The following is a 25,093-nucleotide window of genomic DNA, read 5'->3' on the forward strand; positions in this document are numbered from 1 at the left end:
TGACTGGTGGTTGCACTGTGGCATGCAGTTACTGCTTACACTACACTCACTACACCACACCACCCACACTTAGACTAGGCTATCGAAATGCCCCAGGTGGTCGAAATTATCCGCCGTCCTACCTTGCAGCCCGTGCAGCATGTCGCCACACAAATAGGCTGACACACCTTACGTGCCGGTCTACTTCAATTACCTATAGATTATACTCTCGGTTACCAGCCACAGTTAACCATTAAGTGTAACTAATGCTGCAAGCTTATAGTTAAAAATAACATAACTCCTTAAAAAAAACGTGGTCGGTGGCACCGACACATTTCATTTCAACGCACACTGTGATTACCTATTCTTGTCGGATACCTTATTAGTGTCTTTCTCATTATATCTACCGCCTCACGAAGGGTTTGGACAGCAGTTAATATTCCTGCATATTTTTGCGAACGACGTCAATACTTGAGCTAGGAAGACATTATGTGACTCTTATGTGGTGACGGGAACATCACATCCCGTGTCACCCCCTGACTACTTCAAATAGACTATGTTACCGACTTCTCTTTCTCTTTTAACTTGACGAACAACAGTATCCCGTTCGAAACGTTGTAAACATACCATTTCATTTTTCTTGTTTTCGAATATATTGCCCTACCAACTACTACTCATGTGCCAGCAATAATTATATAAGCAATTATATATTATAACTTGCTGTCTACGCGCTTCTTGTCGGTGCAGTTTTTCTGCGAACTTCAAGTAAATGTGTATTCGTGTTGCTTACATCTCCGCACTGGCCGCACCTTTGTCAGCCGCGCTTGTAAACAGGATCAGGCGACGAACGAATATAGCTCCATCATTCATGAACTGTCTCTCACGTGCGTGTCGGCATATTGAATTACAGTGCAAGGCAACATGCAAATGACTTGGTCAGTAAAATCATAACACCGTTGTGCAGACTGAGACTGATATGAGACACACCATAAACAGAGCCGTCAGATAAGAAAGTGTTGGTCCCTCTAATCTTCAACCTCAATGCCGCTTCTGAGATCATCTGGGTACACTCACTGGCGTCACCGTATACTGTGTGAATTGGGTATATAAAATGACCAGAGAACGCTTTTATGAGAACCCTATTTATGCATTCGGTCAGGATGAAGGCTATCGAGTTTTTTGCCGTGTTCCTTACTTTTACGCTTGTTTCAGGTACGTACTGCTTTTCAACCACAGGCTCGTTGACTGAAGATCTTACGTTGCGTACTTGTGCGGGGTACTCGTACTTCGACCTGCTTGCCTACTTTGCGTATATATCTTCTTTGTATGCATATGCCTCGTTTGCTTGTCTCCTGTTTTCTTTCACTTACTGTAGTTGCATGCCACTCAAATATGGCGTGTACCAAGTAAACTTGTAGTTATTCCGTGGCTACCTTACACTTGTTTAATATATCGTCATAGGTTGCGGAAACCGCCTGCGGTTTCTAGGCTCCGACCGTATAGTTGGCGGCGCTGATGCTCTGCCTCATGAGTTCCCGTGGCAAGTGTCCGTGGATCTTGTCAACATGCACTATTGCGGTGGAACGATATGGAATGAGAACTGGATCGTTACGGCTGGACACTGCGCCGAGTACGTGCGCTTCGAGCTAATAACTACACTGGTTTCATCGTTCTATCCTATCTTTCTCTACTCTAATCTTCTAGTTACGTCTTCTTTGTATACAAAGTGCTGGTTGGCAAACACGTCCTGAGTAGAGTTGAAACTTTGGAACAACGTCGCTTTGTGTCGGAGGTAGGTGATCATGATTATCGAACTATAATAGCAGCGCTAAATAATGCTGGTGCCGCATTAAGAAGAGTACATTCTCAACGCTCCCCATATATTAGCCTATCCCCGAGCACAAAACATTTGCTCTGAAGCATTATGATGTACTTAACCCCATAGCATGGTACTTTTGGAGTTGGCGTTCCTATCGTAATTGTCATTCGTCCAAAAATGTGTCTTATTATTACTTATTCTGAAAGACGGCAGTTGACAAAAAGTCAATAAGTGTCAGTGAGGGGGGGACACGAGCCCACACACCTCTGATTGCTGGTCAGGTGCATGGCTTGGGCGTTGGTGAGGTTTAATTATTGCGTTTGTCCAAATCGTTCGTTCAGGCTTTACAATTATTTAATATTGACGTTATTATTTATTCTTTAAGAATTCATATCATTGCCATATGTGACCGCTACAGCCTCGTTTTTTTTTTTTTTTTTTCGGATACAGGTAGTGGTGCATCCGAAATACAGTGAAGACACTGTAGACTACGACATTGCTCTGATGAAACTCTCCAGTCCGCTCACCTTCAGCAGGCACGTCGGACCAGTATGCGCCCCACAAGCCAATGATGACTTCACCAATCAAACGTGTACAGCAACTGGATGGGGTCTTACCACGCCAGGTATATTACTTACGACTACGCTGCCAGCTGGCATAATCTATTTTTAACGGACTAAGTTTGTTCAAGTATCAGCTACAGTCGTGAAAGCGCGGTGCCAATTAGGCTTCTTCTTTTGTGACATGCAAATAATAAATTTTCTCTTTTCAGATGGGGCAGAAGCGAACATCCTACAGAAGGTTGACCTCCGTGTCTGGAACCAGAGGGAATGCATAGAAGTCTACAAGGACGTCAACAACGTTACCGAGAGGATGATGTGCGCCGGGTATAAAGCTGGCGGGTCAGGTCCATGCCAAGTAAGTTAAAGAACAGCATATGACGGTCAGGGTGTGCTTACACGGACGTCGAGGAGGTTCCTCAGTGGCGTCCTCAGTGGCTTTGTCAGTGCTCTACGAAGAAGCAGCATTGAGGACAGCGGCATGTTCCCGAAAGACTACGGAAGGTGCTGAGGACACCACTGAGGAATGTCCGGGCAGTGATATTTCTGCCCAGTCGTCACCTTATAATCACACATATTGAATAATTTCTGTGCGTCGAACATCTGCGAAGTGCGATCGCAATGAAAGTTTGAACTGGGTCTGTAGTTCAGCACAGTAAATATACCACCGCTTGAGATGTTCTCACATGGCTTCCGTCCCCTCTCTGAGTACACTTCACATAGCAACATTTTCTCACTTAGGGTGACTCGGGAGGGCCTCTGGTGTGTCAGAGGAAAGACGGCAGATGGGCTCTTGCTGGAATCACGTCTTGGGGTAAGGTCTGTGGAGCCGCAAACGAGCCAGCTGTGTTCACTCGCGTGGCGTCTCTTCTGGAGTGGATAAAGTCTGTAACTGAGTAGCACAAGTTTTCATGAGGGGCTTCAAGGAAATGATCGCTTCGTCCTGCATGCTTATAATCCGCTGACAAGCACTCTACATTCAGCACTTCTTAAGTGAGCTCTAGTTCGCCTAAGCATTCTGGAAGTGTGTGTCTATGCATAATTTGCCCTGTTATACTTGTAGAGCTGTTGACGCATCCTCCTCATTGTGAATCAGAGTGGTTCCTAGGGGCGCCGAACCAGGTGCTTCCTCCAAGGGAGGTGCGTTGTGTGTGTGTGTGTGTGTGTGTTTACTGTTTCTTTTTGTTTTGTTTTTAACTTACGAGTTTGCTGTACAACTGTTTTAGTGCTGACATTTATGGAACTCAATAAACTGTGTGCGCAGTTAACGATGAAGATAATACATGCCAGAGGTCCCCGTTTGCCCTGCCAGAGATCGAAATCTGCGTCGAGGAGCTGCAGCTTCGCTAGTTAATTTTCTCGTACACATTGTTTACGTAAGCATGCCACAGTAGGATATGCAGCCACATCAACCAGTTAATTTCGTTGCAGTCAGGTCGCGGTGGTGCACGGGATGCAGAGCCCATTTGTAGCGAAGTATCTCTTCTCGAAATAGAGACAACAGTTGTAGAAAACATCTCCCTGATTCTGGGGAGTTATTGACAAACAGAAACGGGCCAGAAGCGACAGTACTATACCTAGGACCACAACGCAACAAGACAAATGCGAGACATTACGGATAGACTCTTCTATAGACTTATAATGGGAGCGTCATCTGGTATATGCCTTCACATATGGCACAGTTGAGGAATTGGAATAGCAACTATCTCATTAAAAAAAAACAAAAAAAAAACGCACCTCTACCGTCATTGTGTCAGTTCTTTCACAATAATTTAATCGCGAACAATCCCAACATTCCTATGAAGCATGCCCGTGTGCAAACTCACAACAGATCGCACCTCTTCTGAGGATTCATCCGCGAGTTCGCCGGACACTTAAATGCTTCTCCGAATTGCCGCATGTTCATGAGAGGCACATTACACCTCAGCTTCATCGGGGAATAAAATGAGACCTGCTTCTCACCAGGAAGCTTACTTCCACACCACTTGAAACACGAGCTCAGAAAAAATAGCTGGTCGTGCGTAAAAGTCGTCCCTCCAATTTCTACAGTCTTCTTGTCCTGAGTCCCTACTTTCTTGTGGGCTCGATAAGCCTTGTCCATCCCGCCACAGTCAGCAAAGTTCTCGGACAACGCTTCGTCACCGTACCTCACGCCATCCTCTGCGCCTTCGGCGTTATAAAGATCTCGGAGACACTGAACCCTTTCTTCAAAGTTCACCCGGGACACATTCGTCCACCAATTGTTCTTAATTCCTTCTTCGTCGTACAAGCCGTGCTCTGGATCAAAGGCGTGCGTGATTTCATGACCGATTACGTGACCCAAGCTTCCATAATACACCGCTTCGGTGTCGTCGGTTGAGAAGAAAGGGGAGAAGATAATAGCTGCGGGAATTATCATGTAGTGGTACACCGGGAAATATGCCGCGTTCACGAATACCATAGGAAAAGCTGCAAGGTAGGAAAAATCGTCCGGCGCAGGAGATTTGAAGAACTTTAGCGTGGCTGTATGCCGTGATTTCCTGAGGGTACTCATCTTGTCCAAGTATGTCCCCTCCAGTTCTGGTACATGGGCATAGTGCGCGTCGAGCTTGTCTTCTGTGAGCAAATTCTCCGGAAATCCAACTACGGAGCGCAGTGTCTGCATTCGCTTAATCGCGTGTTCTCGCGTTGTATTGTCCATCCACGACAACGTGTGAAACCCGGCCTCTGTAGCGTTCCTCACGGCATCCGTCATCGTCTTGGCTGCGTCGATGTCTCGCTGTGTGAGCCAGCGTCGTACAAAGAGTCCTCCGAACACGTATGGAAGTTCTAACCAGATTTCGATGAAGCATTTTCCGATCATGTATACCATAGTGTGAAGAGTTGAGCTGCTGTCGTCCGGGAACAGGGCCTCGGACAGTCTGTGGGAGCTCGTGGCCCCTAGCTGGCGCAGTAGGGTTAGGCTGATGTAAGCATGTAGCGTGACAGACTGTCGGTAGAGGGCGATTAAACGAAGGATGTAGCGTGTTGCCAAGGGTGTCCAGATGGTGAGGTCTTCGTTTGGTTCCAATCGTTTGGACTTGGGCAGGTGCTGGTTGATAGTTTCAAGAAGGTTCAGCGGTGTCTCGTCCTGGCTGATACCTGCAGGAATGAAGACATTGCAATATACGTCACGTTCAAGGACGAATGAACTGTTTACTTGCTAGGGAAACGACAGCCAAAAATATAGGAGCTCTACGAGTGTTTTTGATAGTTACGTTACGTTTCTGCTGTGAAAGGTGATCAATGTGTGAAGCGCTCGAACATGGAAGCGCAGGAAGTCATATCAATTCAACTGTTCTCCGAATCGCGCCTCCGCTGAGCTAACTTTCCAAAAACAGCAACGCAATGATTTTCGAAGATGCGATAGTTGAGACAAGTTTATCCAGGCATTGTGTCATTTCTATTGAACATCTAATTAAGGATATTGTGGGGGAATGTGCTTTTACTGCGTGGCAGTAACACTACGTGGGTTGTTAGTGACAAAGTAAAATAGCGTCCCGTTTCGATGCGGCCTTTCGCGCTCATTTGCATATTTTTTTTATATGGCCTGTCTTTATGCACTACTGTTTACAACGTGTTTACCCTTAAGGAGCAGTTTGAAAGATAAGGGAGGTGCGGCCACAATCATGCTTAACGCGGGCTACACTCACCCGTAAAGTTATCCACTTCAGAAAATGGCACATGGGTCAGCATATCTCCCTCCAGGGGCCTATCTCCACTGTTTACACCCATTGCCGTAAAGATTCCGTTGTCGATCTGAACCAGCCTCTCGATTAGCTCTTGCTGTGGCACAGTCTTCGACATGATCAGCGCAGTCCGTATGTAAAACACCCCAAGAATACCCAGTGTCCTGAGGTTACTACGGAGCGCAGACCACTCCAGCAAGAAGAGGCTCGGCTTAATATGCATGTTGTACGTAGTCCTATTCTTGAAGTAAGTCGCCGGCCCCAAGTCGAACAAGACAGGAATTCCGTAGACGATGCATAGGTGCACGAGGACGTTGAGAACATCCCTCGGAGGAGCATGGGTGGCTGGCGGCCAGGACAGGCGATATTGGTCCATGAACGCCCTGATTGCATCCATGTTGTCAAGACCCATAAACGCTCCCTGGGCGCATTGCAGGAATAAATTGGCAGCCTTTGTTGTAATGGAAGATTGTTTCTGGCTCGTGTCGTAGAGTAAGAGAGACTTCAGCGTCTGTAACGCTATCGGTATTTGCAGCTTGATGAACTGGTTCTGAAAGTTTTTTAACGTATTCATTGAGCACCTTCTCGGGGGAGAATAAAGGGGAAAAAGTTACCGGGCCGACGAACTTGGAGCAGACGTAATTGTAGAAGTCGTCACACGGGTCTTGCTTAGGATTTACTGACGCTGCAACGTCTGTGAAAAAGTTGCCGCACTTCGGATTGAAGCAGCCTCCGAAATGCCTACGATGCAGATTAGATGATTAAATCGACGTTTCCGCAGTCCTCCAATGCACGAAAGAAACCACCGAGCAGAAAAACTGCGTTAGTTGTTCCCAAGATTAATATGGAAAATCCTGCGATCCAGTGGGCGATAGATTGAAATAAAAGCGTTGGGTTTCGAAGTCACCGAGATTTCGAACAGAGATACTTCTACATAGAACAGACCTATGTTCGAAATATGGGCGGCACCCGATCTTAAGCTTTTGATTCAATATTCGAGAAGTACGCAAGCTAAGCAAGCTCTTTTCTTAACCGCGTCCACCCCTTCAGACTAGGAGAGATGCTGCCTTCGTCCACGTTAGTGCTAATGCCAAAAACGATTTACCACTGGTGAAATAATGTGCGATCCTTATAGAGATCCTTATTAGTTTTAGTGCATCGTACGCTATTACCTTTGCGTACGTAAGAAATAGCGGGGCAGTTCTGCGCAGTGTGCTCATCTCTCTGTTTTGCGCGTGCGCAGAACCACCAGCGCTATCCCTTACGCACGCAAAGGAGACAGAGTCGATGCACTAGAACTCCGCATCGGAGGATATGCGTTTGCGATGTGTCCGCGCTTGAATTCCCGCCTACTCAGGGTCCTGCTCTGCTCTGAATGGCAAATTAAAAACCTCAACGTAGATCTAGGCCATACTGCACGACGTCTTGTCACGACGTCACGACAGGCGAGTTTTATGGGACTGGGTGGTTGAACGACTGATAGAACGAACGGTTTAGACATTTCCTGCAATTGTCCGGCTGAACGTATAACTAGCTTTCTGTTTGTGCGAATATGTTGCCAACGGTTCTGTCTAAATTTACCAACATCTGCATTAAAAACAAGCCATTTCTCTCAAATGTTTTGTGAATTGTACAGTATGATCTATCTCCCTACTGTTTATCTTCGTATAGCAATCAACTGACGGACTCAAGGACGGCTTTGGTCCGCACCTCATTAACAGATAGCAGCCGCGTCCTATCTATTCAAGTGCGTCATAGCCTTACCGTATACCAAGCGGGACCCCAAGCGTGATGAAAATAACGGAGCTGGTCCCAAGCAACACGACGCTGAGGTAATGCATCCTCCTGCGACGTACAACCCGTTTGTTCGGTGGTTCCATCACAACAGACCCTTCAGAACTTGACGACGACCCGTTGCTATTTGAATGTCGTGATGACGTGTGATTCTCCGAAGATGAGCGCTTTCGAGCAGGAGCTGATTCCATGAACCCTTCAGGTGCTGTACGCCGCTATGGAACACTTCAGCTTCTTCGTGCTATAAACTACACCATAGCGCGCGCCAATAGACGATTTTATAAAGATGCACGCGCCACCAAGCGCGCGTCGCAAAGCAGCATGGGAACTTTGAGGGACACTGCTGCGTCGTCTGCTTCGGTTATGGTTTACCTCGCAGACGCTGCTCCTACGCACACCGGGAATGTTGTTGTTCTTCTTCCACCTCCGCCTCTGGCCGTCACGTAATGCTCTGAGGCGCTCGAAGTTCCCATGAGCTTTTGCGTAGGATGGCATGATATTAATCATTTCGACGTTACTAGCTCGCGTGGCTGAGTGGTTAGCGTGCTGGCTTGAAGGCTTCTGAGGGGTATTTGGCATTGCCAGTTCCGTGGGACTGCCTGCCTCGTACTAGTAGATCCTGCCCTTGGTTCGAAGGGCGAGGGCAGTACTATTTTTCAAGTGTGATGTGGGCAAGCTTTCGCGTGTCCCATCCTACAGTTGCAATACGACCAACTCGCGTGGCTGAGTGGCTAGCCCGCAGACCATGTCACGTCGAGACACGGAGGTACCAGGGTTCGAACCCCGTGCCGGCTTTGCTGTCTGGGGTTTTTCCCGCGTTCTACTCAGACGCTTTCAGACACAATTCGGCAGAGTTCCGCTACAAGGGCGTTAGTCGTGACGTTGCCCACCTCTGTGAGGAAGGGAACGGTGAACCCTTTCACCGCCACCACGTTGCCCGCCTAAGCGTAGCTGACTACGGCGAGCAGTTCCACCAGCACTACCAATCATTCCGATTTAGACCACTGATTTTTATCGTGATTTAAGTCACTCATGTTCGACATGATTTAAATCCGAATAATTTCTCCTGAAAAAGAAACTGATTAAAAATTCAGAAATGAGCTCCAAGACGTGGCAAGAAAGCACAAACATTTGGTAACTAATAATTTCAGCGACGCTCAGACTACTCATTCGTTGTTATATTGGTGCCGCCTACACACCTACACTGCACCGACCATACTCGTACCGCAAACGATTACGGGCGATGTTCTTTGACTGCCAGGTAATCAGTTAACGTTATGTGTAAAAAAAAAAAAAAAAAAGTGGTACTTCACACTAGACTTGCACACAACTTAAATACTCTACTCAGGTTCCTCTATCTCAAATACTTTCGGAAATAACTTGGCGTCTTAGTATCATTATTTATGAAATCATTTTTAAAATGCCAGCATTTAGTGTCTAACTTAAATACTTTTTGGATATCCTGAGGCACCTGAACAGCGGGTAGACAGAAAATATCTCTGGGGAATCTATGAGGACTTTACATCGGGGAGGAGGATTTCTCCATCGTTTCCCTCTCCGAAACGCAACACTAAAGGGGGTTTGAACTCCCGCAATCCCCATTTGAACACCCATTTGTTTATGGAAAGAATGTACTGCCTTCTTCTTACCTAACAGTGTGTTACACGAGAAGGAACACTTTTCTCAACTTCGCTGAGGGGAACCAGGCCACCTGCTGCGTAGGTCAGTAACCGCCACAGGATCGAAGGTTCAGTGCAGAAGGTACAACATCGTTTTACTACATATCCGGCTCGAAACTGGAGCGAACGAAGGTAGGGTTGATGATTGACGTTATAAGAACGCGTAGAAAACCTTGCTTTCACTGAGATCATGAAGGTGGCGGTGGTGCTGTCGACTGCGCTGCATTGCGTCTTTGCTTTCGGTATGTTCCTCCCAGCATTTCTCATTTCGAATGCCCGAAGTAGTCATATTTCGATGATTTTTGATGCGCTGTTATTAGATATGTAATAAGGCAGAACCCTTTTGCTAAATAACAACAACCACGCTTACTTTAAGTCGGTGTCTTGAGCTCTTGGGTCTGTCTCTTAGCCTGTGTCTCTGCTCAGCTGAGCCCCTGAGTTTGTCCTCTCTCTGAGCCTACGACAATGGTGACACCCCATTCCTGCGGCAGCTCTACTTATTTACATGCTTATGGATACGAAACGTACTGTGTGGTACGATGATCATGGTTTTACGTGGTGGTCTTACGTGGCAAATCACACGTCACAGAATGTGGGCGAAGACACGACTACCATGGTGGCCACCTGCGGATAGTGGGAGGCACGGAGGCCATGCCGAACGAATTCCCTTGGCAAGTTGAGCTGCCGGACCAAGAGTGTGGAGGTTCCATCCTCAATGAATATTGGATAGTTACGGCCGCATCCTGTGTGAGGTATGTCCAGGCCAGTTTGCAATCGTTTCAGGTAGAATAATGTTTATGGGGGGGGGGGGGGAATATAGGTTTATTGCAAAACAAAACAAAAAACACGAAAGAGGGGAAAGGTTAGCCTGGCTCCAGCAGCCGACTTGCTATTCCAGTTTACAAAAAGAAAAAGGGAGAAAAGGAAAAATAAAGAGAAAGAAGGAAAAAGAAAGACAAATCGGAAAGAGCGAAAGAAGAGGCGCAGTCACAGGCTCAGCGCGAGCCCTGTGTCGGTAAGGAAGCGTACGAGTTCCCTTCCGACGCGCCACTGAATGGGGCGTTGCAGAGGGCCCAGTAGCGTTGCCAGCGTGACCTCCCTGAGCCCTAGGGCAGCTAGCCGCTCCATCAGAGTGGCACGGGGAGCGGCGAACAGGCGACAGTGGAGGAGTAGGTGGGAGGTGTTGCCCTCGGTAGAGCAGGCTGCACATGTAGGGGTGTCAAGCGTGTTGAGTTGGAAGAGCCGTGTTGGCGTTCGAGCCACGCTTAACCGAAGACGGTGGATAACGGACGCCTCCCTCCTCGTGATGTTTGGGGGAGGGACGTATTGCATTTTTGGGTCGATGGAGTGCAGAAATGTATTGGGCGAGATGGCACGTTCTGTGAAATCTTGGACACAGCGAGAGCGCAAGCGACGTATTTGGAGCACGCAGGCAGACATTGAAAGCGGGATGCTGAGACTCAAGGCAGCCGTGGTATGGGTATTTCCGGGCAACCCGACGTGACTGGGTACCCACTGGAGCCGTATGCTGTGGCCGGAAGCCAAGAGCTCGTTGTATCTGGCGATTACAAGCGTGCGGAGATCGCAAATAGCACTGCACCGGTACGGCGCCAAGGTCTCCAATGCTGACTTGCTGTCCGTGAAGATGGACCACGAGTCGGCCTGTGAACCGGATATGGCGTTGAGCGCTTCATAGATGGCTGTCAGTTCCGCTTCGGTGGATGAAGTTTCATGCGGCAGCTTGAAAGTATGCGTAGTATCGCTGTGAGGTATGTAGAAAGCTGCAGACGACGCGCCGTACACAACCGAGCCATCTGTGAAAATTCCTTTACGCTGACCGTGGACAGAGTTCAAATGGTTCATGGAACCTTTCATAAATCCGCAGCGTAGGATGTGGATATTATTCGGCGTTTAATACTACGGTGCATAACGTACTACACAGGTTTTTTATTTTATTCGTTACATGATTTTTATTTTAAAAAACTAGCAGAGCAAAATAGCTGCCGTTTTAGCAGGTGGATTTATATGGCCGGGCGAACAGCCTGTAGGACAGCGCTTGCAACTACTGGACGACTACTCAGCTAAAGTCTATTCATTAACTTATTAATTATATGTTTTCTGGGAAATGTGGGACGGCAGATGGATGGATGGCAGATGGCGGGATGGCACTCGTTATTCAAATCCACCGCGCTCATTAAAGAGACTGCGAAGCGAACGTAATGTCAAATTTCGCTATGCAAATGAGTCGAAACTAGAACTTGGTGCTTTTTCAGCGCAGCAACGACACGGCCTTCACCTTATCTGGGTCGGAGAGAGGTCTCCGATTAGCGCCCACTGCAACCAGTAGTACTCCATTGCTCCAAAGCACGTGCCCTCTCATAGCCTGTCGGGATTGCTTGTCGCTCTTTCGCCACGGCGAGCAGTTTTTTCTTATATTCACCACCACCACCAGCACCGCTCTTTCGGCGCTCGAGTGCTCCATATTTATGTTTCGTCTCATTTGCATAGCGAAATTTGGCAATTCATGCCTCAAAGTACGTTCGCTTCTCAGGGTGTTAAGTAAGGACGATGGATTTGAGTAGTGACTGGCTCCAATTGAACCTCTCTATGCAATAAGGGGATAAGTAAAAAAATCCCAAACCGAGAAAGGGGGCCAGATCTGATTGTCCGTCCCACTGACTCACATGCATTTCACGTTTCTTGCCTTCCTGTAGCGGGCCAATAAATTGCAGTACAGTTCTAAATTTTCTTTGGCAAGTACGTACTGGTATGTAGATGCCGTTTTAGCAAAACAGTAAAAAAGGGATAAGTCGGGATAAGTGGGATAAGTCTTATCCCCTTACTGCATACAGAGGTTCAATTGTGTTATACAGAATTTCCCAGAAAACATCTAATCAATAAGTTGGTTCATGAATTTTAGCTAATTAGTTGTCCAGTAATTTCATACGCTATCCTACAGGATGTCTGCATGACCGAATAAACCCACGTGCTAAAACGGCATCTATTTTGCTCTGCTAGCTTTTTAAAAAATAAAAGTTCTGTAGCAAATTAAAAAAAAACATCCTGTGACTATGGTGTGATTTTTTCTTGCTTTAATAATGATCAGTGACAATCGGACATGATGTATTATAATAGACTCGACTCCAATAGCAATGGCTTAGGGAACAGTTAGAAAATCATGTGCGACAGGGTGCTCTAGTGACAGCCTGTTTCTTCCTAATGTTGTTAATGCTGCTAATGGTTGTTAGCCATGACGTGCGACCAATATGTATAAATCTGCTCAATGTGACTTTTGTACAGAAATGGACAGCGTGGTTTCAAGATTTTGGCTGGAAAGCATAACCTGAAAGTGACCGAAAGCACAGAACAGATCACGGAAGCCTACGAGGTACGTGTCGAATTTCAGCCGTGCATATGCGCGAGCACCGCCACGTAAATACATAAAGCATCTTCAGCGGTAACACATAATTAAGGAAGGCAAAAAAGACACGGACGTAAACACATACAGACACAGTGTTTACTTGCTAATATTCCGCCAATTTGTGTCGGTGTCTCCTTTGACAAAACTGGTGGAAGGGATAGGTTATGTAATGGTGACATACCGTACGCTACATTGAATGCACAGAAGACCCCGACAGATTCGGCTGTTACATGAAATTTAGAATAAATTAATTCGCTACTACAGTCCTTATTCCCATTCCAGGTTATTCAACATCCCAGCTACGACTCTAGTCCGCGGGATTATGACGTAGCCCTGGTCAGACTTGCGCGACCATTGTCCTTCAATTACTTCGTTGGGCCAGTCTGCCTACCAGAAAGTTACGAGAGCTACGCCAACGCCTACTGTACCGCCACTGGATGGGGACAGTTATATCACGGTAAAGTCACAACTGTACAGGAAATCTGACTTACCGCCAGTATGTTACCGGTATGACGGCGTATATAAGAATAATGCGTACAAGAAACAACACATCCATGAAGCACAGGAGTGAATTAGTTTGTATCGACATTTAGACTTTGCGTTTGTTTGTCCTGAGGTGTGTCCTGTAGTTGCTGTGTCAACGATGTGGCTGCGTATGAATTCTTCTCTAGCACGGCTCTATCGTTACAGGTGGGCCTGCACCCGATCAGCTGCAGAAGGTGGATCTGCCCGTATGGGAAAAACATCAGTGTGTGTTGGCTTACGGACACGAAATAACTGATCGAATGTTCTGCGCGGGATACGAGCAAGGCGGGAAGGACACCTGCATTGTAAGAGAGCTACAGTCTTTTAGCGGATGCTATTGCGAAACCAAATGTTGCCCCACAAAGGGTGTGGCCAAGGATGTAACAGTGTGTGGGAGGTAAACATTGCTCTCAGCGCCGTGTGTCGGATATTTCTGGTGTACGTTAAACGACTCCAGGTGGTCGGAATTATCCGCAATCCTAGCTTGTGGCACGTGCAACATGTCGCCACATATATAATCTTACTTCGTGTGACGTGCATCTCCCGAACAATAGCATTGTATGCTGCTGTTTGTAGTATACTTACCTAGCCCCACTGCCCAGTTTCAGAAGAAGAAAAAATCAGTGCAAATGCTTGCCTGATTGATTGATTTGAAGCAGCTGGACATAATTGGAGAATAAAATTAAAAGGCGTCCAAATGTTGTTCCCCCAGTGAACTATTAAACAACATCTCGCAACGCCAGCATCGCACGACGCTTCAAGTCATGAACCATTGTTGTATATTGTGACACTACTCTCACAAGTATTGTAAATGCACGTGTTATTGTGGTTGTATATTTCGCGTTTCATTATGGAAGTAATGCTGTTAACTGGGTGTCTTCATTGATTTGACCAGGGTGACACCGGAGGTCCTCTAGTGTGTAAGAGGCGAGATGGAAGATGGGACCTGGCCGGCATCACTTCTTGGGGCAGAGTATGCGGCGCCCCACACTCGCCTGGCGTCTTCACTAGCGTCACTTCTGTGCTGGCATGGATCAAGTCTATTGTCCGCTAGCATGCCGGTCGCATAGACGTCAAATATACAGTGCCGTCAATAAAAAGTCTTTAGTAGCGAAAACCAAACGTACATTCCTGTTCTTAAAGCGTCCTGCATGTACCAGCATTTGCCTGTGCTTTCTTTCGTTCACTTGTTCAGTTGTAAGCATGTTCCTACATTTATTCCAAGTCCAGGAAGCTGCCTGTGCTTCGAGGGAGACAACATGTAACTAGTTAGGGTTATCAATGTAAAATCCCATTTGAACACATTTCTTCAACCCGAATCAATTTTTCTCTGACACGCTTGAACCCGACCCATCTAAGAGGCGACTGCAGAGCCCATTATCAAGGGAGCGCAGGCTCACTATTGCCGCATATTATTCAATCCTGATTTTTTGCTGCTGACACTTCGGCCTTTTCGTCATTTACCAGTCACCATTTTTACCATTTACAGTCAGTGCCACATGAAAAAAGAAAAAGAAAAGCCCGATATGATACAGGTTCCCAATCTGCACAATGTACTGAAAGTCGGGCACAATAGGAGTGGACGGTATGCGTCTTATTAATGCTCTTTAGTTTCACGGGTCTGTTAAAGGCCTTCCACCTACCCGTGCACCCCCATTGCACTCGAATTTCAGTACATTGTGCTGCTTGGGTTAGCGTACCTTCGATTGGTACGAGAGTCCGTCACGTGTGCTTCATGCCTGCCACAGTTGTGTTGGCCTGTGGTCATCGGATGTTTAGCTGCAAACGTGGTCTTGAGTCTTTCATGACGATTTTTCTTTTTTAGTTTGGTGAAGGTGTGATGTTTTCCGGCATCTCTCTTTCGTAGTAGACAAGTGCAGATGCCTTCTCGTGTGGATATAGCGATATGCAGCTGTCGACGTGAAGTCGTGGTTGTCTCGATAGCTGACGCTTCCACGTTAAAGCATTGGCTAAAACTACCGACTAGATTGCCGAAAGAGCGGCCACAACGCAATGAACTTTGCTTCCCCCTGTGCTGTGCTCGTAATGAATGATGTTGATGTTGAAGAAACAAATAATAGCGGCTCATAGTGGTGTGCGCGTGTGAACAAATGCCACTAGCAGAAAATGGTGGTGATCGAAAGGTGAGGAGCTCACGTTCTGCATTGCACATGTAAGTCTGCACGTTTTCTATGCTGTCTTCAAACCGCGTACGCGGTGAAGGGGGGCAAACGGGAGCCGGTCCTTCATATTTTGGAGAGGGGCCCCTTTGATAACGCGGTCTGTCCCCCGGTGGTACATGACTTTGAATGCGCGGCTTATAAAAGGTCGTCGAGGCAGTATCGCTTGCGGTGGTGTTCGCGAGAAGATGTTTTTCCTTGCATCGTTTTTGGTTTTTTTTGGTCTGGTGGCGCTTCAAACCCGCGTACGCGGTGGATGCGGGCGAAAGGGAGCTTGCTGCTGTTTGCAGTACTGCTCCCGAAAAGATTTTTTTTCTAATCTTTATTGTTCCCTTTTGGTTGACTGCTCGTCCCGAGCCCCCAGGTAGCAACGCGAGATGAAACTGTTTGTGCTGTTAACGCCTTCCGCCTTGAACCGTGTCTCGGACGAACGGTCGGAGCGAAAAGAAACTTTTTCGCAAACTTTTGATTGTTTGGCACTTTGTTTGGTACTTTTACTCCCAAAGAATGCAACCGGTGCATCTTTATAAATTGCATCTATACTGCGCTATGCATGTTGACTGTGCCTGCTTCTCTGTGTCTTTCTATTTCCATTCACCAGTCTCGCATTGAATGCCATCTGCCTATTCTCGTTCTTGGACCCCTAGTCGCGATTCTATTTTCTACAGCGTGTTTAGTGTAGACTGCATTGCCGGTTACCAACGTATGGTTTTAAGCGTTGCACTCACCTTCTCCTAAGTCGTGCGGTCACTCAGCACTACCGCTGCTTTGCGCGAAGGTGATATGGATGTCGTCTCACCCTTCTTGTCTTCGGTATTGCATCTACCTGCTGTGATCTGACGGCACGAGTAGAGTTTTTCTTTTTTCTTTCTTTTTTTTTTTGTGCAGAGGGCAAGTAGGAACGTTGAAATGGTCACCGGTACACTACGGTGAAGTTAAAGGAAATGGGAAGACTATCTGCTCGTTGAAGCACGACATTGCGACTCATGCAGTGTTCTTCGAATGTCGACAACGAGATAAGTTGCATGTCTATCAACAAAGGCTAGGCACGTCTTAGCGAAACGAGTACGCTTTGAGTGTCAGGTAAGCTTAATGGTTAATATGATGACGCTAAACACCCGTGCAGACCGCTAGCGTCACAGCACATATGTTGGGGGGGGGGGGGGGGTAACGTTGAGAAGACGAGCGGTCTGCCTGTGTAGCCGGGCCGGGGACGCCAGCCATTCGGTAGCTCGGTACGAATTGCATACATGACATTCTCGGGTAAACGTAAACAAGCCCCCGTCACAACTTCCGGTGCCACGAAGACTTCCGGTCCTTCCGCGACTAAAGAGGCTCGGAACCAGCCACCATGCAGAATGATATCTTTCATTGGGGATGGCACCATATCCCACCGTTAAGAGTCCACCGTTTAAAATCCCAGATGTTCAAAATCCCACATTTCTAAATTAAAGCTTTAAAGTAGCACAGAAGTCATTTTTAACACCCAGTTTTCTTCCTATAAAACTGTTAAGTAGGCCAGTAAGATGCACCATGCGAAGTAATTTACACCACGGAGTCATAATTATCGCAGAAATTAAATTTAAAATACGCCGCAAAAAGTGACCGTGCGCAACGGTGGTGAAGAGCAGTACCAGCCTGTGATCTGCCTGGAACCTCGCGCTGACACTATAAAGAGAACGCTCGCTGATTGGCCCAGAGAAATGTTGTCTGCTACTCCGCTGTCGGCTGCTACTCGGCTGTTCGGGGTTCTGATAAAGCCTTTCTCCTTGCTCGGTAATGCTTCGGCCGCTCCTTCTCTCCCCAATTCTCCGGGAAAACTGGCAAAACAGGTTTACGGCGGCAAAGGGACAAGGCGCTGACCCCCACTGACCGGCAAACCAGAACGAGTATCCTTATGCCGTCATCGGTGACGTGCCATCATACCTCTTCATCCTCGTTATAGCTGGAGTGGCGAGTTAAGGGTGAAGGCGCGGAGCTATGTTTATGTGAGTTTTTTTCTGGGAAACAAATTGCACACATCAAAACCTTTCGCGCTATTCGGTATAATGACACACACACTTTCATCAGATGTCTTAATCTGAAATTTTTTTGGATGGCCCTCTGTACTCCTTTAATGTGAAGAATGGTTGAATAGTAGAATTTATAGTATTGAATAATACATATTACTGACAAACCTCGCAGTATTACCTGATTTTGACGTCAGTAGAAGTCATTGTCATGAATAAAAACCAGGTTTTCGGCGACCGTTGAGCTTAGCATGGCGGTCACATCAGAGCAGCAAAAATTATTAGATTTGGTTAGGTTGGGTTAGTTTAGATGTTCTTTTTTTTTTTTTGAGTTCACCACGACTTTGGGGGCTCCCCACCAGTTGGGCACGCAGGCGAAGCTACGCTAGCGCCGTTTGGGATTTTGAGCATATGGACCCTTTTGTGTGTCTGCATGTGTGTGTACGTGTGTGTTTCTTTCTCTCTTTTTTTCGTTTTCTTTTTATGGAAGGAATAGCAAGTCGGCCTATGCCTGACTAACCTTTCCTCGCTTTTTGTTTTCAATAAACATATTCTCACCCACGGCCCGCTCTCTCCTCAAATCGGAAGCGGTGACTGTGTCAATCGGCATAGTGGTTGGCGCAGTGCCTTTTTGCTGCGAAACCGGATGCCGTTTGGGCACAAACCGGATGCGGAGCAGAAAGGCATGTATAGGCACGAACGGTTGCACGAGGAGCGTCAAACGCAAGGATGCCCTGTATTGAGTTTTCAGAGGGTCTTGTGCGGTACCCTCAAGCGGACAGAACTATATAGGCCTATACACCAGCCAACGATCGCGGTGGGTTGAACAGATAGTTCGTGTTCAGCAGGCTGACCTAACGTTTCCTGCGTCGAAATCTACGCGTATATACATGTATTTAATTAGGTACCTTTCTTTCGTTTTCCAGGACAGCTTTGGGTACTCTCTGGTGTGCAGGACACAGTGTGAAAAATGTGTTTCTGTGGGTGTAGCACTGACTCTTGTGGTACCCCTGAAAGACGTACATTGGGAACACTCGCGTTGTTTCGGATTGAACAGGCAGCATGACATTCTAGCTTTCATGCAAGGTTATAAGACCAAATATGCAAAACTCTACTTGTTGACTTAGCGCGATAGCAACGTACTTACGCACCCTCATATCATGCGCAAAGTGGACTCTGGCGTAGTTTAAAAATTTCTACGTCACTCCTTGACGAGTTACGCGAGTTAATTGCTGCGCTTGCTGGAAAAGTGCGCGCTCTTGCGGAATTTAATCGCGATCAGACGTCTTAATGCGTATGAACTTTGTGAAAACACACATGGATAATCCCCTGGGAAGCACCTATATAAGCTTTGCTACAGATGGACAGCCAGGTTCATGCTCATCCTCGTATGAGAAGATGAACACCGTCATAGTTCTTGTGGCTGTTCTTGGCTCTTCCCTAGCTTCACGTAAGTCACTTTGTGTTTCCTGGTTATTACGCTCGTTATATCGTATAACGGTAGCTTCCCTCAAATTGGTATGCCGGTAAATAGCTGGATGGCTCTCGGTGCTTTTGTGTTTTAGGGGCGTACGTCTCACAGAAGAGTCATTTTCCTTTTTGTTGAACATAATTCTTGGAAGCCGGACGTGGTTCACGTGGCAGCCTTTGTTTCATGTACTCGTATGTCGAGGGAGAAGAGCATACTGTACTTAAAGCCTGAACCATAGTATCTATAGCGTAGAACGTACCTCTAACTCTAGCTCTAACTGATACACCTATGGCAGGTAAAAAAAAAAAAAAATCCTGCTAAGGAATTGGTAACGCAGCATATTAGTGAGCTCTCTCTCTCTCTCTCTCTCGAGACAGACAGACAGACAGAGAGAGAGAGAGAGAGCTCACTAATATGCTGCGTTACCAATTGCTTAGCAAAATTATTTTATTTTTATTTTTTTACCTACCATAGGTATATCGGTTAGAGCGGGGAGATGACGTCCTTTCTGACGCCCTTCCACGGTGCAGACTGCGTAGATAGGCAGCCATGAGTACTTACAGGTCCAACTACATAGGGGCCAGACATAAAAATACGTCATGTGAATCATGGTCTGCCTATATTATTACCCATACAATTTTTAAAAATTGCTATATACAATATACAATAAATATACAATATTTAAAATGCTTGTGAGGCTGCCCCACACTGCCCCACAAGGGCAGTCTCACAAGTCTAAGGTAGGTTGATTCGTCATAAAAGTCTCGGGTCAAATAAGTATGATCCCTTAACTCTTTGAAGGGCCGAGTGCCTCAGATTAAAATCTGCATACTCCCCGAGCGAATGTAGTTTTATTAATAAGAACCATCGTCGGTAAGGCGGTTTTCGTAACTTTGACTTTGGTGATGAAACATCACCACGCATCAAAATGTTGTTGTTGTTGTCGTTGACTTTTGTGTGGGCCGCTGTGGTACTCTCTCCGCGCTCCGTCGCACAATGAGCGTAGAGCTATGTCTACACTCTAAGAAAAAAAGGAGTAAAACGGGGAGTAATTGCAGCTTCTACTCCCCTAGTCTGCAATTACTCCCCATTTTAGTCCCCTAACCCAACATTTAGTCCCCACATTTACTCCCCAGGACTGCAAATTGTCACTAAACTTCGCGAATGGTCTCGTGAATGCAACAGTCTACGTAAATATGTGCCCTTGGTCAATTTGAACGACATAAGGCTGTATAACTGAGACAACGTAACAATTTTCCAGCCACACAGAGTAAGAAACAGTTAGCGCATCTTTCTTCGCAAATTGTGCCCTAGTATGGCGCAAGATTTTATATCACTCGATATATCATCGTTGACGGTTTACTTCAAGGTATTTTCATGCATGCGCACCAATTATGTACCTGGGACTCTTACAACAGCGCGTGAAATGCGGTCTTCACTCTGTGACATTCATTTACTCCCGTGCATTTACTCCCGAAAGGGACTATTTTTTGTGACAATGCAATTACTCCCCAAAAGGAGTAAAAGTACTCCTTTTTTTCTTAGAGTGTAGTAGGGTGATGCCACGCTAAATTTGCTCTCCAGTACAAAGGAATCTCTCTTTAATGACCGTTAATATCGCAGGTTGCGGTAACAGACTGAAAACCGGCGATGCCAAACGTATCATGGGCGGCGAGGACGCTACTCCCCTCGAATTTCCGTGGCAGGTTGCCGTCTTGCGTAACGGCCAACAGACGTGCGGGGCATCGGTCTTAAGCGACGAGTGGGTTATCTCTGCTGCACGTTGCTTCGAGTATGTATACCTTGAATAAGGTTGTGTTTGCATAATCAAATCTGACTATGGTATATGCCTTTGACATATAAATGCTGATGACCCGGATAACGTTGCATTTGTCTTCGTTCAGAGACAGCAGTTCGTCTTACGCCTTACTGTTTGGAAGACATGATCTTAATAAGCCGGAGCCGTCCCAAGAGTCTCGACTTCTCCAGAAAGACGAAGTACGTCATCGTACCTTGAAGCGTTTTTTTGGTATACTGTAATATGTTTCTTTCGTTATGTGGATGTGCGTTCGTAACAATGTGTGTCTTATTCCACATCGCTTCAGATTATACGACACGAGAACTTCGACTTCCACAGAAACTTTGATTACGACGTGGCACTAATACGATTATCGGAGCCACTTCGATTCGACAACCCCAATGTGAAGCCCGTTTGTCTCCCAACAGCCGGAGAAGACTTTACCAAAGTTCTCTGCACCGCGAGCGGATGGGGCATAATGGCACCAGGTAAGTCAACTATACTGCTGTAATGAATGCCATATAGGGCTGTTGTCCAGGTCATCAGGCGCTTTTAAATGATTCTCATAGCTTGTGCATTGTGAAGCTTTAAAGCAAGAAGCAACTAAAATCACTGTACAGGACGCGCTTGAGACAAGTGAGGTAACAGATGAGTTGGTGCAGATGCGCCTATAGTGCCTGTAGCTACCCGAATTGTTGATGCGATTCGTATAGTTTTACGAGAACGGAGCTCGTCCAGAAAATGAACGAAATTCCGAAAAGTGGACAAGGAAACGAACTGCTGATTCGACCGCATCCAGTCTGCTTTGCGAGTTTTGGTCACCATAGGTAGTTTGCACACTCCTGGTGGAGAAAATTTTCATCTCTTGGCGTTAATTGTCGCCTTCGCACCTAATACGTTAAGGTGCGTCCTCACTATGCCGATCGGCTTTCTCGCGGTGTTTTGTCTCATGCACCATATGCCGAGTGTAGTAAGGACGCACCTTAACAAGCGAAATGATGTATGCCAGTTCACAGTGCGGTTTCTTGCACCCAGATTGGATTAGAAGGAAAATAAAAAAAGAAATATTGTTGCACCATAATATGGTAAAGACACTTGGTAAAAAAAAATTAAACAACAGAAGCGAAACGCTATCCCGTCATGCTTATTTTATGACCGACATTGGAGCAATGCGCTGGGGACGCTTCTAGTCGTATGCAGCAGCTCAAACACGTTAGAAACGGGCTAAAGTGACAACTTATCGGAAACAGCTGGACAGAGCTGGTAGACGAAATATATAGATATATTGTACAAATTCGTAGAGGGGGGGGGAGTTATGTTTATTAAGAAAAAAGAAAGGAAAGGTCAGCGAGACCGAGGTCGGCTTGCTATTTAAAAAAAGAAAAGGTAAATGGGGGAAGAAAAAAAGGAAAAGAAAAAGAAGAAAAGAGAATACAAAGAAAAAAGAAGAGAGGAAAAGGAAATTCGTAGAGTGTGGCAACCCGATATAATGTTCACTGTCACCCTTCACAGCAGCGTCCAGCAGATCATTTATCAGTGTCCAGGCTGTCCTGCGGTAAGCCCCCCAAACATGTTTTCAGATGGACCTCCTCCCGCAGTCCTACAGAAAGTGGACGTCCCCGTGTGGAAAGAAGAGGAATGCAAGACTGCGCTCTTCCCTGCTATCACGAATACTATGATGTGCGCAGGATACGAAAATGGCGGAAAGGACATTTGTAACGTGAGTATTCATACGAATGTCATCTGCGTCACATTGCAATTGTGGTGTACAGCGTGGCTCATCCATACGTGCCGCTAGCGAGTCCACCTTGTTCGCGCTATAGTGAAAAAAAAAAAAAAAAAGAAGTGTACCAAGGTATTGCCCACCATATCCTGCGCACTTTATATTTTATGGTGAACCGATGGAGAATATTCGCGCATTTTTTATCTATCTCTTTCGACATCGACGTACTCTTAGTACCATCGCTTTCACGAATCACAACTGCAAACCTGGTTTGACTTGATACAAATGAAACAATCATACTCAGTATTCCACACGATGCGCGCCATCTGCAAATCTCAAGCAATTTAGAAATTCAAGCTGGAAAATGGTGGAGGATATGTTTATTAAAAATAAAACAGAAAAGGAGATCACACACACACACACACACACACACACACACACACACACACACACACACACACACACACACACACATAAATGGGATGATGATGTGGTGGGTCATTCTTCGCCGTTATGGCTGTACACTGCCCCATTGCGCTTGTGGAATGGATAAGAAAGTGATGATGATGGAAAGGTGTCCTATTAAAGCCCGTTCCGTCCATTAGTCCAGTGCTGGAGAGGAACTCAGCAACAGTTCGTAGGCTTTGCATCAGATGTGAGGGGTCCGACCATGGCCCAAGAATTTTGGCTAAGTCGAACTGGCGGTGATCCACGCGAGAAAAGGAGAAACAGGCAGGTTAGGTAGGCGAAGAGCAGGCTTGCCATTAATAAAAAAGAGAGAGACAAGAAACAAAAAAAGTGAAGGAAAAGAAAGAAAAGTGAGTACAACAACGTGACATCTCACAGGCTGTTCATGAGTCCTGAGGCTCGGTTGAATCTGAGGAGAGCGGCGGTGATAGCCCACTGGTTGGGGCACAGGACGGCCGCCAATCAGAGCTGCTAAAGAAAAGTACTTGCAACCAATTCGAAGTAGACTGCGTCGGAGGGTGTGTGAGGAGAGGCTGCGGGTAATACAGGATGTGGTGGATGGTGGTGGTCAGCTTGCACGCCATAGGTAGTGCAGTTATGAGAACTTGCCCATTTTGAAGAGACCCGTGGAGGGGGTACGTGTGACATTGAGTCGGTGGAGAAGTGGTCCTTCTTTGCGGCTGCAATGGCAGGCGACTACAAACTTGACCAATGGGTCGATGGACTGCGAGAATGCGTCGTGTGTGGTAGTTTCGACCCGAAACTGCCGGGTACATGTAACACACCGACGACGTATATGTGGACCGCATGTCGAGACTGTAAGCGGCAGACATGTCACGACCCAAGTGGGAAAACGGGTACCGTCTTCAATGAACGGCGACCTGTATAACATTGCAAGGTCGTACTGCTACAGAGTAAGTGCGTTGGTGTAAGCGGTACGATCCTGTCGGGCTCTCATCCCCAACCCCCCTTTATCATATCATCACTCTCGTCGGATCATCTCATTCTTGATGCCGCAAAGTCATACGATCAAAACAAGTGTAACCGTGTTATATAATCAATGATGCCAATTATCCTACTCCTGTAACACAAAATATTTGGTATACATCAGCATACTTTGTTTTTGCTATCTCATGCTTCTTATTTTTCACTCATTACTCTTTTTCTTTGATAAACAGGGCGACTTTGGAGGTCCCCTCATTTGTCCAAGGAACCACAACAACGAGACTTGGGTTCTAGCAGGAATCAGTTCCTGGAGCAACGGCTGTGGTGAACCACACACACCTGGAGTGTACACACGCGTCACAGCTGTGCTGCGTTGGATTAAGGATAAAATGGGCCAGCTCTAATATAGAAGGAGGCAGCCTTTGAATACATATCAAATAAATATCAATATGTCTAATAACGCTTTTGTTTCTTATAGCGATTGCCGTCAGTGTATCCTCGAAATGACGCAGTACGAGGACGTGCGAACCGCGAGCTACGAGCTTCTTTTCTTTTTTTAGCCTCTGACGATGGTGCTGCGATTAGTTAGGTACGCACTAAAAGGGACGCGCTATGCAGAGAGGTTACATTAGAGAAAGAGTCCTAAACAAAGAAATCGTTTTATATTGTCAGGTTATATTTTGATGAAAGAAGGAAGTCACCGAAAAGGTTAGCCAGCTGTAGAACTCGAACCCACAACTGTTGGATTACCGGTACAGGGCCTACCAATTCATCTAAGCTAACACACCTTCATAGCCACTTCCAAGGATGCGTCATCTGAAGGGACAAACCAACCACTCTCTCACTGATCCCACATTCACTCCCCTCACTCATACACACATTCATACGACGGGATCGACGCAGGCGGCATCTGTTGAACCTGATGTCAATCCTTCTTTCATCATTAATTTCTACGCACTTAAGGCTTTGTACGTATTTGTCCCATCTTTGTGTTCCAGCCTCAGAACGTCAATTG

The 25,093-nt window shown here is 46.4% G+C and overlaps 4 protein-coding genes across 4 annotated transcripts in view; 3 read left to right on the plus strand and 1 right to left on the minus strand.

Annotated features, from left to right (window-relative positions):
- The first annotated feature begins 1,098 nt into the window (after window positions 1-1,098).
- LOC135393995 (chymotrypsin B-like) lies at window positions 1,099-3,626 on the plus strand. Its single transcript, XM_064624412.1, has 6 exons — window positions 1,099-1,191; window positions 1,441-1,609; window positions 1,684-1,771; window positions 2,249-2,423; window positions 2,571-2,716; window positions 3,100-3,626. The coding sequence occupies exons 1-6, from the start codon at window positions 1,110-1,112 to the stop codon at window positions 3,256-3,258; spliced, it is 819 nt and encodes a 272-aa protein (XP_064480482.1). The 5' UTR covers window positions 1,099-1,109; the 3' UTR covers window positions 3,259-3,626.
- Window positions 3,627-4,102: 476 nt separating this feature from the next.
- LOC135393994 (neprilysin-like) lies at window positions 4,103-8,152 on the minus strand. Its single transcript, XM_064624411.1, has 4 exons — window positions 7,830-8,152; window positions 6,680-6,806; window positions 6,030-6,615; window positions 4,103-5,478 (listed from the first exon to the last, which is right to left on the minus strand). Exons 1-4 carry the CDS (start codon window positions 8,048-8,050, stop codon window positions 4,181-4,183), a joined length of 2,232 nt encoding a protein of 743 aa, XP_064480481.1. The 5' UTR covers window positions 8,051-8,152; the 3' UTR covers window positions 4,103-4,180.
- A 1,559-nt stretch (window positions 8,153-9,711) lies between these two features.
- The window catches only part of LOC135395198 (transmembrane protease serine 9-like), a 62,658-nt gene continuing 47,276 nt past the window's right edge, over window positions 9,712-25,093 (plus strand). Inside the window, exons 1-7 of the mRNA XM_064626437.1 lie at window positions 9,712-9,780; window positions 10,128-10,290; window positions 12,839-12,926; window positions 13,242-13,416; window positions 13,650-13,789; window positions 14,380-14,529; window positions 15,310-15,319. Of these exons, the coding sequence (XP_064482507.1) occupies window positions 9,729-9,780; window positions 10,128-10,290; window positions 12,839-12,926; window positions 13,242-13,416; window positions 13,650-13,789; window positions 14,380-14,529; window positions 15,310-15,319 (778 nt within the window). The 5' untranslated portion in view covers window positions 9,712-9,728. The remainder of the gene's footprint in view (window positions 9,781-10,127; window positions 10,291-12,838; window positions 12,927-13,241; window positions 13,417-13,649; window positions 13,790-14,379; window positions 14,530-15,309; window positions 15,320-25,093) is intronic.
- On the plus strand, window positions 20,723-24,529 carry LOC135393997 (prostasin-like). The gene is made up of 5 exons (XM_064624414.1): window positions 20,723-20,936; window positions 21,049-21,142; window positions 21,250-21,430; window positions 22,523-22,662; window positions 24,312-24,529. The coding sequence occupies exons 1-5, from the start codon at window positions 20,749-20,751 to the stop codon at window positions 24,480-24,482; spliced, it is 774 nt and encodes a 257-aa protein (XP_064480484.1). The 5' UTR covers window positions 20,723-20,748; the 3' UTR covers window positions 24,483-24,529.

Source organism: Ornithodoros turicata, chromosome 5 (assembly GCF_037126465.1).
Source record: "Ornithodoros turicata isolate Travis chromosome 5, ASM3712646v1, whole genome shotgun sequence".
NCBI classification, from domain to species: Eukaryota; Metazoa; Arthropoda; class Arachnida; order Ixodida; family Argasidae; genus Ornithodoros; species Ornithodoros turicata.

Coding starts and splice junctions, on each gene's coding strand:
- LOC135393995 (XM_064624412.1), top strand. CDS start 1,110: ATGAGAACCCTATTTATGCATTCGGTCAGGATGAAGGCTATCGAGTTT. Junction 1,192..1,440: donor TACTTTTACGCTTGTTTCAG/GTACGTACTGCT, acceptor ATATCGTCATAG/GTTGCGGAAACCGCCTGCGG. Junction 2,717..3,099: donor GCGGGTCAGGTCCATGCCAA/GTAAGTTAAAGA, acceptor TTTCTCACTTAG/GGTGACTCGGGAGGGCCTCT.
- LOC135393997 (XM_064624414.1), top strand. CDS start 20,749: ATGACCGTTAATATCGCAGGTTGCGGTAACAGACTGAAAACCGGCGAT. Junction 20,937..21,048: donor TCTGCTGCACGTTGCTTCGA/GTATGTATACCT, acceptor GTCTTCGTTCAG/AGACAGCAGTTCGTCTTACG. Junction 21,143..21,249: donor GACTTCTCCAGAAAGACGAA/GTACGTCATCGT, acceptor ACATCGCTTCAG/ATTATACGACACGAGAACTT.
- LOC135393994 (XM_064624411.1), bottom strand. CDS start 8,050: ATGGAATCAGCTCCTGCTCGAAAGCGCTCATCTTCGGAGAATCACACG. Junction 6,807..7,829: donor GGGGTCCCGCTTGGTATACG/GTAAGGCTATGA, acceptor TCTGCATCGTAG/GCATTTCGGAGGCTGCTTCA. Junction 5,479..6,029: donor TGAAGTGGATAACTTTACGG/GTGAGTGTAGCC, acceptor TCATTCCTGCAG/GTATCAGCCAGGACGAGACA.